Here is a 14,692-nt window from a genome sequence, read left to right as displayed (position 1 = left end):
AGCCGCGGCCTCCCTGGAGACGCCCGCCCCGGAGCCGTGGCCCGCGGGTGGCTCCTCCCTGGGCCTCTCAAGGCGAGGCGCGCCACGTGCACACGCGCTCCCTCCTGCGGCCCGCCCCGGCCTCTGACCGTCGCCCTTGTGAAAGGAAGCGGAGGGGTTACCCTCGCAGGGCTCTGGGTGGGAAGACGCATCCCTCGCGCTCTGCAGAGCTCGCACCCAGCTCTCTCGGAGCAAAGGCGCTCCAGCTGTTCCTTCCCGTAAACTGTTAGGTTAGAAAAGCGTGACTGTGCACACTAATGGGTGTGCGTGAGTGAACGTGTGCATGAGTGTGGGTGTGCACACAAGCAGGTGAACATGCATGTGTACACAAATGAGTGTGCTCTTGTGAATGTGTGTAAACGAGCATGAGTTGTGCATATGAGCATGTAAACACGTGTGTGTACACAAAGTGTACGTGCTTGGGAGTGTGCGTAAGCCAGCATGAGTGAGCGTGCAGGACTGAATATGAGTGGGTGCATGTGCACTTATGTATGGTGTGCTCATGCATCAGTGTGTGCACAGAGTGAGCTCATGAGTGTGCACGTTTGCACACGCTTGTGCAAGTGTGAACTGTACAAGGATGTGAGTGTGCGTGTACACGTGTGTGAGCAGGTGAGCGTGAGCAGGTGTGTGGGAGCGTATGTGTCTTGGAATAGAGGAGGTGGTTTCTCTAGTATGTCCTCTGGGACAGCTGGCCTTGCTAGCAAAAGATGTGATACCTTTCTTTTGGAATTAAATATAATAAAAAACAAAATGTTGTATATTTAGGGAATGTCATTTGCATCAGAGAGTATGTGCGATGGCAGCTTATAGCATGTTTTATTTTGTGGAATCCACCAATTTTATGGATTGTGTTTTAGTGAGCACTTTACCACTTACTGTGATACATCTTCCTCCTGAGCTGGGAATTGCAGGTCTGCTTAATGCACCTTTGTCTGGCACTGGAGAGAAAATTTAAAGAATGCTGAGTTCGGCATTGACTACAGGGAGGACCTGAGACTGGCACCTTTCTGTTGATGGATTGATTTAAGGCTAAGTCAGAGGCATCAAATCATAATAATATTTTGTGCTTTTTGGTGTATTTTGGAATGATATGCTTATCAGTGGGGTTCCCAGTGAAGCTTTTCTGCAGAAGGTAAAACCCACAGAAGTAGACCATACCCTCCACCCTACTCCTCCAGGACAGTGGCAAGAACTACCTGGAGCCGGCAAGCCCTGCTCTACAGGGACTTGTCCCATATCTGGGACCTGTGAGTGCTCAACAAGCTGTCAACTGGTCACTCATTTTCAGGAACCACATGAAAAGGGAGATGGGGAAAGATGTTAAGAGGGAATAAGGAAATGATGGCGGTGATTTGCACATCGGAAAAAACAAATTAACCTGAAGCTTAAATAAAATCACAGATTGACAGATTTTAAACTATTTCTCTTTTCCTTGCCCCCCATTCCCTTTCTAATCCAGACAACGGGGACTTGCCTTCTCAGGTTTTCTTGGGATGCAGATCTCAGGCTCTCACAGGTCTGCACGTGGCTTGCACTGTGAGAAGTCACGTGAGGGACGAGGATCTAAATCCTGCCATCCCAGAGACCATGGTTACCTGCTCTTCCCACCCTCATCCCTCACCAGGGGCAGTTGTCCAGATGAGGCCGAATTTCCTGAAGCGTCCCCTCTAATCACACACAGAATGGCTCATGTTGCGTTTGTATTCTCTGGCAGGAGAAAAAAGCCAGGCCAGTCACTTGTGTGTAGGAGGGAGCCGAGACCACAGTCTGATGCCAGGCTTGGCACTGCGGGCTCCGGGAAAGAGCGGACTGGGTTTGGTTCTGCTTGGAGTCTGCCGTTCCCCCAGGGCTGTGCTGCGGCCTGGTGTGTTTCTGCGGCGGTGACAGGCTCACCCTGGACCGACCTCACGCTCTGGGCAGGCTGTTTATGAGCAAAATGTTTGCAGGAGGATGGGTGTGAGAGGACGGCAAGAGAGGGAGGCGTTGGTGCCCTTCAAGCCTTGGGTTTTGGTTTTTGCTTTGGGAGGTCAAGCAGGTCTCTGAGCGGGTCGACCGTGGGATCACAGCCCTTCGGTAGTGGCTGGATACTCACTGGCCAGGTGGCAAAGCCAGCTCAGAAAAGGGAAAAGGATAGTTTTCATTTCAACCAAAATGGAGACAAACGTTTTTGTTTACTATAGAGACTGTGATATATAATTACACAACACAATAGTGGTTTTGTTGCTGAAAGCGTTTTATCTCTTTTCCTTCATGTTTGGCTACGTGGGTGCACACCACACACACACACACACACACACACACACACACACACACACACACACGAATTCCCTTTGGGGCACTGGTTCTTAAACCGTACATAGTGCTTTTATATAATACAATAAACCCTGTGTATATCAATATTTGATACTTTTAATGTGGAAAATGAGATTGGTTCTTGTTGATTTAATTGAGCGACAACCCTACTCATAGGAAAAAATGTCTCCCTAAATGATTTCTATGTTTTGTTTTAAAAACATTCGTGGTAGAAAATGCACTCTGCTTTTGTTGATGAGAATTTTAAAAGAGATTTTAAAGTAAGCTCAGCAAGTTCAGGCTATTCCTTTTTTAAGACTTATCCAAATTAAAGCAAGTAGTGCTTTATCCATCCAGTCCTTCATCAGAAGTCAATTAGCACAATTTATCTTAATAAATTATAGTTAAAATGATCATTACAATGAAATAAACGATTCCAGAATTGTATGCCCTGTTGTCTTACAGCTGACAAACTTCAACACATCTCAAGCTGTAGTGAGGTTCTCCTGTGCAGAAATCGTAGGTGGTTCAGGCCACATAGACTCGCAGATGCCTGCACTTGTTAAAGAAGGGGTGGATATCCTGGCAATGTCATAAAACGTTGCCAATGTTTGCAAACATTTACAAACACTGCCAACACTGCTAAACCCTCCTCTCAATTCTCATTTCCACACACAAAGTGAGTAGCTAACAGTTCACAGACACGCCTCCTCTGAGAAGTCCACCAGGCTTCCTTCCGTGAGTCCTGCTCCATGGCAAGTACCAGCCTGCCCAGCCCTCCTGGAGCACCCAGGACAAATGCCCAAGGGATTACCTTAGATTAGTAGAAGAACAGCTATTTTAAAAACTTGATGTGGATGCTGTTCTTTGAACAGCTGGGGGTGGAGAACTGTGGTAGATCATACCACGCTGGCACCCTGCAGCTGGTGAGCAATGCCACTCTGGCTCCAACATCCGCGCGTTCACAGGGGAAATGGAGCCATGGAAAGAATGCCCCCACCTGGCTCACATTCAGGCACTATTCTTCTTACAAACCAGCCTTTATTTCTAGACTTCTAAAAACAACCTGTGTTATGGCTGAAGCTGATGGAGCTGATTACTGACTTTCATTTAAGAAATTCACCTGTCAGAGTCCATCCCTCACACTCTAAGATGGGGACAATTGTCCAGCTTGTGGGCTATGGTGAGGTTCTCGAGATGATATACACCAAGACTATGGTGCAGCGCCCAGTGCAGAGATAGGGCTGGGTATTCCCCAGGGATGGTGGACCAACACTGGGCAGGAGGACTCAGGGTCAGGAGCCAGCATCTCAGATGGATCACACTGGACCTCTTGATCTCAGAAAGGCTATCAGGCCCTTTCTCTTTGCAGAACATTGCACCTGTACCATTCTCTGTTGATGCTGCCCCTGGCTGACAGGTTTGCCAGAGCTTTTCCTGACAAGTCAAAGGAGACCAGAGAGGGCCTGCAGGTGGAAATTGCTCTCTGTGAATTTCGATGCCCTCTGCCGGTCCCCAGTACTGAAGCCCTGGCTTGAAGTTTCCTCAAGGAGGACTGTACCAATTTACTCTCCTAACTACAGTGTATAAAACATGCTTTTCCTCACATTCTTACCAATGCTGGACATAGTACTTGATTCGGTTTTTGCCTTTTTAGTAGGAGGGGAAAACACAGATCTTAATTTGCATTTCCCACATCCCCAGTGACGTTGTGCACACGCATTAACTTTGTGTTTCTTTGGTGGATTGCCTGTTCATATGTTTCTCATTTCTCATTCGGTTGTCTTTTTCGTTTTTACATCATTGATCTAGTGTGTATGTGCTGCAGATATATTCTTCTGGTTTGTGGTCTGTGATGATCAGTGGAGCCACCCGCTCTCTGAGAAACCCACGTGCTCTTTTCTTCCTTTCATTGTTGAGGACGTGTTAGACCTTTAGAGTGGGCAGCCTATTTTCCCATCCAGAAACTAATGGTTTTGGTGATTTCTTTCTGGAATGTAATAATGAAGGACTGTCTGGTCTGGGGCTGTGCCCTTTCCTGGATTGTTTTTGTTTTGTGGTGAGTGAAAGTGCCTGTGACCAATTTGCCCCACTTTTGGATTCCGAAGCCTGCATGGAGGCTTTGATACCAGACATGGGCTTACAGCACCCTGGGGAGCAGGGCAGAGCACTTGCTGGGTTTGGCTCTGAGCATCTTGGCCGGGCAGCCGACACGGCTGGAAGTCAGGAGTTCACATGCAGGGGGCTTTCTTCCCGCCGTTAGACGTTAGAAGGGTGGGCTGTGGAAACTCACCCATCCTTCTCCACCTCTCTCTGCTCCTTAGGACACTCTGGGTTCAGCCCATCTCTCTTGTCATATCGCTGGCAGCCTTTGTGTTTCTCATGGTCTAGTGGTTCAAACATGAGCTCTGAGATGGGACAATCTGAAACTTTTCCATCTTAGCAACACCATTGACCAATCTGTGACATTGGGAAAGCTACTTAGCATCTCTGTGCCTTAGTTTCCCCATCTGTAAGTGCATTAATAATTGCAATTACCTTATCACAGGGTTGCTGTGAAGATTGGATGAGATAGTGCATGAAAGTGCTGGCAGGTGATGAGAGGTCAGTAACTGGTGTTCATTAGCTATTTTAAGCCACAAGATCGGCTTTGGTGTAAGATATAGTTCCTCCTGCTTCTCTTTCTTCCCCTTTCTCGTGTCCCCTTAAACTCCTTTCTTGGCATAGACTCCCTACTCGGTGGTCTAATGCTGTAGCGATAGTCCTGTCCCCATCCCTCCTGAAGCCCCATCACACAGGGTGATCCGAACACGGGGCTCCAGCTGCAGCAGGAGTTTCCTCAGCCACGGGGCCCGGTCCCTGCCTCACGTCTAAGGAACCAGAACTTCTGGGCGGGCCCTGGTGTGTGTGTTTACGACACCCTGCAGGTGAATCTGATGCACATTCCCTGCCTGGAGGCTGGCCGCCTCTTATAGGAGAGGTGCGCATCGCAGAGAGCCTTCCCGCGGTGCAGCTCAGCAAACGGGAGATGCTGGAGTTACTCCCATTTGACCTGGAGCAGACGAGGTCAGCAGTTGGACAAAGCTTGTGTCTATTCTGGAGCAGAGCTGGCAACAGCTTGCTTGTTGTAAATGCCATTTGCAGGTAGAAAACAGCCAGTGGTACCCAGGAAACCTGAGTGCAGGGTGGGCGAGTTTGCCTGCAGGAAGGGACCCTTCCACCCGCACTCTAACTTGCCCCCTTCCTGTTGGGCCGCCTTGGCCCCTCATCCTTTTCCCCATAAAGGGGACCCCTAGTTTATGTCCCGCCATGGGGAGTTGGGAGGCTGAGACCCGCAGTGTCTCCCGGGAATTTATGCTCGTTGGGAGGTTGTTCTCTGAGGCACCCAGTACTCTGTCTTGAGCATGTCAATGCTTCAAAGAGACATTTTGGCCAGAGAGTTTGCAGGGACCAGGGAGACACATGCAGCACAGGGCTGCGGTTAAGAAACTAAAGTGGGGTGCTTGGACTTGCTCTAGCCCCTCCTTGGTGGCTTTGTCCTCTGTTTTCCTGGGATAAGCAGAATGCTACATACTACATTATGTAACCAAAAGTCAGGACAAGTGATCGTTTCTGATTTTTAAAACTTATGAACATGAAAAGACGTTAAGTATACCACTAAAGCACACTTACAGTCGTTTTTATCGAAAAGAATAATTATTGGAAATTACAACTGCTCTGGAAATTGCATATGTCTGGGTAACATTGGAACAAAAACCCCTCACATTTAGAGAATTTGCAGGAGAAAAGCATCATGAGAAATACCCCAATTTTTATTTATTTGATGGCTGGCCAGTACAGGGATCCAAACCCTTGACCTTGGTGTTAGCCCCCTATATTTTTTGTTCTAAAGTGACTTGTTGGGCCGGCCCGGTGGCGCACTGCTACAGTGCGCCGCTTGGGAGCGCGGCTGCGCTCCCGCCGAGGGTTCGGATCCCACATACAGACCGGTTCCCGCTCTCTGGCTGAGCGAGGTGCAGGCGCGACACCGAGGATTGTGATCCCGTTGCCGGTCCCGGTCCGGTGCGGGCGCGACACTGAGGGTTGCGATCCGTTGCCGGACACGAAAAAAGACAAAAAGGAAAAAAATAAATAAATAAAGTGATTTGTTATTCAGATAGGTTTTTACAAAACTTTTCTCCGTCACCTTAAATTATTTTCTCTCTTTAGTTCCAGCTTTATTTTATTGCTATGTATCAAGACATACAAAGTGACCTGGTGTTTCAATTAAAGTCAGCTGTGTGCTTATGGAAGGCTCCCGAACTTGGAGCCAGAAGTCTTGGGTTAAGGTTCCAGTTCTTGTGCTAACTAGTTGTGTAACTTAAACCTTCTTCAGCCTCAATTTTCTCACCTGCAAAATGTGATAAAATGTTCTGCAGGGAATTGAATGAACTAAAGTAGGTGAAAGAGTCTGAATTTGGCTGGAGATGAAATGCACAGATGCTGATGTTTTACTCTAAAATACATGCATTTTGATCCATAAAAACCACTTAAGTCAGCCCCCTCCTAGCCCTGGTGCTGAAGGGGGCTCCCCAAGAGAGCAAGGACGAAGAGTAAAGGCGTAGGGTCTGGCAAGAGTGGGGCTGGCCAGAGCAGACACTGTAAAGACATTCACTGATAGGCATGCAGAGCATTGCATCTCTAGTTACTTATTCTTAACTCCTCAGAGTCTGGCTTTCTCTCACTTTTTCTGCCTACAACTAAAAGAACCCATCCCTCTTATGTCAATAGTATTTGTCCCATAGAAAACATGCTGAAAAATTCAGATTAAAAATTTATGATTATAGTTATTCTTGCTATTATAACCTCTACAAAAGCAACACGTACCATAAGCACTGTTATTATTATGATCACTATCAAAAATTGGCCCTACACACACTCCTAAAGGGAAGAAAGGTACTTTAAATCCAGTTTGGCACAAAGCGGGGACTCAGTAAATAATCACTAGAGCTAGCAGGGTCTCAGACATTGAACTTCACCATCATGATCGGTCACTGTCTCTGAACAAGACTGATTAAGAAAAGCACAGAGCAGGCCTCCATGTGCGGTCCCACACCCCCACTTCAGAATCACCTGGAAGCGTCTTCAAAATGCAAATTCCCCAATCTAGATTAAGGTCTCTGGGACTGAAGCTGCCTTTCCCCACTGATGGTTTCCGAAGCACCCCAAAGTTTTGCTTTTTTCCCCGTTATTTAGATAACACTTTGTTTCCATAATCAAACCCATGTAGATAAGACCTTACATACTTAGTACAGGGCGTTACCCTTGCACAAATGGGATCAAATTAAGTTTAACATTTCTAGACCAATATGGCTTTTAATTTCTGTACAATGCCAACTCAACAAGGTAAACTGGGATACATTTCAAAGTTGGCAGCACAGCTAAAGTTTTGAAAAATTCAAATTGTATATATTTATATAAAAAGACTAATAATAGCATGCTGTGCATTAATAGCAGCAACAGCTTTTCCAGGTTCTGCAGTCATCTGAACAAAATTATAGAGACATCCAGTACACCCCATTTAAAAAAGTTTGAGACTGCTTGTGCCCTAACTGTGGTTAAGTCTCTCCTTGCTCTATGTAATTGTGTAATCGTGGAGGCCATCACAGGGTCTCGGGTTGGGGCAAGACATGGACAGCTGTTCTTGCTTCAAGCATCCTCTCCTGAGTTGCAAGGCATTTAGTCAATTTTCCATAAATGATTATCTGATCATCTTTAAATGAAATCAAGGCTTGCTGAACACCACAGTTGCACAATCAACACGGAGGTGTTTCTATTCCTACCACCTGTATGCCATCTATTTCAAAACTTCATCACTGGCCCCTGTCAAATTCCCAGGTTTAAGGACCAGTTGACCTTGACTCCTGTCCTCAAGCCAGAGGCACGTGGGACCAGGCCACTGGCCCAGACAGTGGCTCTGTCTGAGCCTTTGGCTGCCTGTCTGCGGCAGAGGGAAAGTGCCATGCTGTCCCATGCGGCTGGGAAGCACACCCCTGAAGACGGCTCCCAGCTACCTCTCACTGTCAGAAGAGGAGCCCGAAGCTCAAGGTAAGGAGAGAAAACGTGCAGCCACCCACTCAGTGTGCCTCTGATTTTTATTTGGGAATGATTACATGGGCAACCCCAACAGGATTATTCTGAGCCATTTACACTCTCTCTCCACCTGCGTTTCCAAAGCTTGTTCAAGCGCTAGGACATTTACAAGCTGCCGCACACACAATCATTCTCAACAGCACTGCAGGACACACTCCACGGCTGCAGCGGTCTCCTCCCGATGCCTTCTCTCCTTACTGCTGACTCAGCACGGTTCACCCCTTGCATTTCTGAGGATCGTTGGGTTTTTGATCAGTTTTTCCAACAGTGATGATAGAGAACTCAGAGCCCTGCGTGATCACAGCTGTTTCTGCTTCTGAGCAGGGCACATTGGTGGGGGCTCGAGGCCTGTCCTGGAGAGGACCCAGCTGGCCCGGCCAGGATCAGGGCCACACCCTCAGCTGCTTTAAAACCACGCCTTCAAGGCACCCAGACTCGATACCAGAGCACTTAAAAGAGCGTACTGGGCTCTGCTCAGATGTGAGAAGCTCCCTGAGCTGCAGACCAGTCTCTCTCCCAAACCGTCCTCTCCTCAGGCCCCCTGAGCATTTCCAGCCTTCTTTCTTTGATGCTGTTTTCCTTCTCTTTGATCACTTCTCCTTGTCTCCTCGCCAGCGTCTGGATGTTCCTTTGAAGACAGGAAGATGAAACTGAAGTGCACAGTCTAATAAGGGGTCGCATAATTCTGCAAAAGCTACGAAATCCTTTCGATTAGTGCTTTCAATCAAAGCTCCTACCTTAAACATTCTTAATTTCTGCCACATTTTACATCTTGCTGTTTTTTCTTAAAATGTCTGCTGGAATTATCTGCAAGCCCGTCCCTCTCCAAGTCCCATAGCTATTCCGGGCACAACTAAACACCTGGCTGAGCTGTCTCCCAGAGGTCAGGGTGTGCCTGAAGATTCTTGAAGGCTGCCCTCCTGAGCCGCAGCTGTGTGTGGGAAGTCGGTAGGGAACCCCTCAGGTGCAGAGCACTTCTCACAGGCCATGACCTCCTGCAACAGCTGAGGGACTGTGGGTCCTCCAGAGCCTTCTCTCCTGAGAGCGTCTAGTTCTGAGGGTGCTTGCGCCATAGCATCCAGTTCCAGGAAGGACAACAATGAAGCATTTATTTATTTGGGGGTGGCTGGCCGGAACAGGGATGGAACCCTGGAACTTGGTGTTATCAGCACCATGCTCTATCCAACTGAGCTAACCAGCCAGCCCCCGATGAAGCATTTAGAAGCAATTCTATGACTTTCTGTGTTTCTCTCAACTTGTTCCGGGAAGCTCTGTGCATGCTGGATGTTACCGCACAAGGTTTTCTTCAAGGGGCAAATTTCTACAACAGCTGAGGAAAAAAGAGGCAAAGAGCGGAAAGACTTTAGTTTGTCCTTGAAGAATAAGGTAAATACAGTCTGTTTTCTTTTCCTTGTGGCAAAATATAAAATACAGCATTTTAGCCAATTTTAAGTGAGCAACTTAGTGGCATTAGGTACATTCACCATGTTGTGTAACCATCTCCACTATGTCCAGACCTTCCATCATCCCAAACTGCAACTCTGCCATTAACCCTAACTTCCCATTCCCTCCACTGCCCCCAGCCCGCCTTGACTCCACTTTCTGTCTCCATGAATTTCCCACTCTAGGTGTCTTAGATGAGTGGAATCATTCAGTATTTGTCTTTTGTGTCGGGCTTCACTTAGCACAGTGTCCTAGAAGTCCATCGTGTTGTAGCAGGCGTCAGGCTTTTCCTTTCCCTTTATGGCTGGATGGTGTTCTGTTGTGTGGATACAGCACCACTCTGGAGTTCTGGTTTCTAATCTGCTTGTTTGCTCACTTCACCTGGGTGTGGGATCAAAGCTGCATGTTGAAGTCTGATCTGTTGTGCTCCTACAACGTGTGGCCGGGGCCAGACCCTGGCCTCCCTTACTGAGAATGAAAAGACCAGGTCCTGTAAGAATGGTGGACTCCTGAGCGGGGTGGGGGCACGGGCCCTTCTGGCCAGGGTAGGGACACGTCAGTTCTCCCAGGGCCCCTCGCAGACCCCATGCCTGGTACTTGGACAAGCCCTGCTTTCCTACTTCCTCAGCCCTGAGGTGCAATGAAGCAGTGCTCGGTCAAGCTCTGTTTAAGCTGTAATCACTGCTTTATGCAGATAATGGAGCTTCATCCTCCCCTGGCACCTGCAGGAATCTCCCAGGCAGGAGGGTGGAGGCCACCCGACCCATGTACTGGCATTTTGTGTGAGGCTGGAGGAGACAGAACTAAATGTGGCCCTGAGGGTCCCTAGAGGTTCGAGTCATCGAGGAGCAGGTCTGACTGCTAGAAACACCCTCTGACCCCAGGTGGAGGAAGGACCGGAGAGGACACAGAGCATAGGAGACCTGAGCATAGGGGCTTAGTTAAGGAGGTTTGCAGTCACCTCGGGAAGACCAGCTTGTGGTCTGAACTTAGGTAGTGGCCTTGCAGGTGGGCAAAAGGGCACGCATTTGCATGGTATTGAAGCCAATGGATGGTATTTAGTGGCCAATATGCTCAGGAGTGAAGGGAAGTATTTGAGGACCACCACAGACTTCTCGTACCTTGATGTCACCCACGGAGAGGGGGCAGTTGGAAGGACGGGCTTTTGCTGGTGCTGGGAGGGGGCTAGAACGGCTTCCGTCTTTGATGTACTGAGCTCGAAGGGCCAGTGTAAATCCAGGTAGAGTGGATTTAAAGTTAAGCAAAAGGAAAAGAAACATGCATGCACGTCTCTGCTTTTCATCTCAAAAAGGAAAGACCAAGAATTAGGACATACAGAAGAGTTTTTCTTGAGATTAGTGAGGCAGTTCTCCTTAGGAGAGAAACTTTTATTTAGTGAGAACTTGACACTATCATGAGAAGCTGTGTTATTTGACTGTCAGTTACCTTGGGCAGTGGAAGAAAATACTGGAAAGACTTGCAACACACAATCCATGAGTGTCTGCCATAAACAGTGGGCAGAACTCAGACCAGACTGCTTTATACACTCACACACACACACACACACAAGGGTACTTCAAAGTTTGTGGAAAAATAGAACTAAAAGATAATACAAATCTTTGTATGAACTTTTGAAATACCCTCGTACACTCACACACACGTGACTGCAGCGTGGAGAATAGAAAGGGAAATTAAGGAATCAACCATCATGGTCTGTATCGATCAGACTGGATACTTCATGCCATGTAAACTTAATAAGAAATAAGTTTGGGAGGCAAGTACAGCCGTCCCTTGGTATCCAGCGGGGACTGGTTCCAAGACTCCCCTCGAATACCAAAATCTGCTGATGCTCAAGTCTCATCGCTCCCAGACTGTGTGTGGAGGAGTCAGGGGCAGACGGGGGGCTGGTGCCGCATGCAGTGGAGCCCTGTCTAATCGGGAGATACCGTCCTTGGAAGAAAAATCGATGCCTTCAAACTCATTAGCGAGAAATGTCACGAACATTTAGCAGAAGAGGCTTTGTCTACTGCAGCTAGTGTGGAAAGGGCAAAAAGGCAAACCTATTTATAAAAACTTAAAATCACTTACCTGAGTGGTAAGACAGCTGTGGTGGCTCAGAAATCCCAGAAGACAAGAGCACATTACAAAAGCAACATCTCTACTAAGAACAGTTTTGTAGCCTGGAAAAAAAAAATTACGTGTTCTGTTTTTTATAATAAAATAATTTATACAGCCTCTTGGAAGGAAAAGCATCCAATTCTCTTCTTTAAATGCATAATGATGCATAACTTTGCAAATGCAGTAATCTAGATCACCCTTTGCTGAAGGAAGGAACATGACCCTGGCTCAGTTGGGCCCACTGGCGTCCAGGAGCCGGCTTCCTGGGCTGTGGCTGGGAGGTTTCCTTGCTCTAGCAGGATCAGCTGTGGGACCACAGGGCCAGGGCTGGGCATGGGCTGGGCCAGGCATCATTACTTCTAAGGGCATCTCTGTTAGGTGCATCATCAGGCCAGCATCTGCAGCAAATACTGCTGGTTCTCTCTGCTCTGTTCCTCTGAGGTTAGAGATCACCCTGCCCTGCATGGCGTATGGTCCTCCCAGTGACACGAGGAGGGCAGCAGAGACCCTGCGTGGTCTGCACTTGGTGGCTTCTGGTCAGACAGCTGCCCCCACTCACACACAGGGCTCTTCACTGCACGCTCACACACACACCCCTGCATGTGCCTGTGCACACATGCAGACGCATGTGGAATTTGGTCCTCAGAATTGCTACCTGCTCCTACCAGCTCTCGGCCATCAGGGATTCCATGAATCAATGGCCACGTCACTCAGCCCCTCTCCTTCCCATGTCCACGAATGCCTTCACCCATGGATGCCGAGAGCTGACTGGCACCCATTTCATTTAAGTGACGCTCCACCCAAGTCACTGATGATTTTCTGTCTGTGGTAAAACAAAAGAAACCTGCTTCTGAAAGCTGCAACCAGTGATGAGTCACCAAAAAAGGAAACATGGGATCGCCCTAGCACCAAAGCAACAGAAAATCATGTGTACTAGAATAATCCGCCTCTTACAAACTTGGGTGGGAAACTAGTGACATTAACATCCAAGGACATTGCATAGTTCAAGATGTGTCGGCCGGCTTTGCTTCCGTTGGTCTGTCCTGGGCATTCACCTTCTCCCCTCCTTGCCCCAGGCCATCCCCAGGGAAGCCCCCTCCTCAGGGTGGGTCCCAGCTCCTGGTGCTGCCGGCAGGGCATTACCCGTGTGGCCACCACTGTGTAAGAAATTGCCCCAGGCCATCCCCAGGGAAGCCCCCTCCTCAGGGTGGGTCCCAGCTCCTGGTGCTGCTGGCAGGGCATTACCCGTGTGGCCACCACTGTGTAAGAAACCGCCAGGGCAGGACCCACGTCTGTTTGCTGTTCCTTTTATCCTCCCTCCGGGCCAATGCCTGGCAGAGTAGCCATTCAGTAAACTCGGCAGATGTCAAATGAAACCAATGAACATCTCCTAAGAACAGTGAAACCTAGAAAGGCCCCTTGTTGGGCACAATACAGTGATCTAAATGTCCCCTCGCTGCTGGGACACTGCGTGCAGACTGGTGGAATGGGCACCGAGGAACAGAGTGCATGAGTTGTCACAACGATTTTCATAATTTCAGAATAGTCACACGGCCAGCAGACTGGCTTCTGTGCCCTCTGCGTGTACCTCATCCTGTCTGTGCTCTGCCGACGTCTTTCCCGTCCAAAGCCTGAGCTCATCCCGTGGGAGAGGCTGCCCACATGACTGCAGGTGATGGTGATTTGGGGCTTGTTCTGCCTTGTCTATAGGACTCCCTGCACTGTCCCTACGGGGTCTCTATGCTACCCCCTGGTCTCTCAGGTTAGCATCTCCTGCAGCCTCAGGCGTGGGGAGGGGAAGGGGAAACTGAGGATGGCTCTGAGCCCCCCCATCCTATTTCAGCCAGAGCAATTTTCCTTATTTTTTTGATATTGGTGGTCCAATCAGCTTTTATTTGAAAAGGGATTCTTCTGCTTAAAATAAAAGTTAAAAACCACTTTTCTGGAGCTGAGAGTGCTCACTCACCTGTAACTATGAACACAAGGCTGGAAGCCCCTGCTAGAGGCTGGCCCGGCTCTCCCTGTGCCCTCAGAATCGAGGCCTCACTTAGCTTCTCCCGCACTGGAGGGACTCGGCCACTTCCTAGAGATGCACCTGCCCAATCAGCAAAGTCATGTGTACAGGAAATTCACTGCAGCATTTCTTTAAAATAATTAAAAATTGGAAGTGACTGGATTGTACACCCATAGGGGACATTCAATTGACAAACGAACCACTGTGATAGCCATAAAATGGGAAAGTGGGAAGCTCTTAAGAAAAAGGAGAAACTAGAATTGAAAGACACCCATGATAAATCATTCAAGTAAGCTGCAGAATAGTTGGTAAAATGCAGTACAATTTTTGTTAAAGAAAAAAATATCACATCTGTTTGTGCATGCGTAAATACACCTACGAGTATACGTATTTAAAACTCTAGAAGTATACACACACAACTACCGATCGTGACTAGCTCAGAGGGAGTGAAGGATAGATATTCACTTCTTAAATTGTATTCTTCTATATTGTAGATTTCTGATTTTTTGGTAATCATTTTTGGTCACTAAAAATAACAATAAACATTTTAAAAGTCAATGTTTTCTAAGTTTTAAAATCAGTTTTCAAACTTTCCCAGCGAAACTTATTTTGAACTGTTAAATTTAATAAGATTATGGGCCAAGGCCTTGG

General features: G+C 47.9%; 1 protein-coding gene across 1 annotated transcript in view; it reads left to right on the top strand.

Moving 5' to 3' along the window:
• Positions 1-9,114, top strand: part of FAM69C (family with sequence similarity 69, member C) — a 20,315-nt gene extending 11,201 nt beyond the window's left edge. The window contains exons 5-7 of the mRNA XM_008584354.1: positions 5,262-5,400; positions 8,212-8,421; positions 9,003-9,114. Coding sequence (XP_008582576.1) covers positions 5,262-5,400; positions 8,212-8,421; positions 9,003-9,114 — 461 coding nt within the window. The remainder of the gene's footprint in view (positions 1-5,261; positions 5,401-8,211; positions 8,422-9,002) is intronic.
• Positions 9,115-14,692: the final 5,578 nt, after the last annotated feature.

This window comes from Galeopterus variegatus, unplaced genomic scaffold (assembly GCF_000696425.1).
Source record: "Galeopterus variegatus unplaced genomic scaffold, G_variegatus-3.0.2 Scaffold3233, whole genome shotgun sequence".
Taxonomy (NCBI): domain Eukaryota; kingdom Metazoa; phylum Chordata; class Mammalia; order Dermoptera; family Cynocephalidae; genus Galeopterus; species Galeopterus variegatus.
The sequence above is the reverse complement of the archived record's forward strand: the minus strand, read 5'-3'. Positions and strand labels throughout refer to the sequence as shown.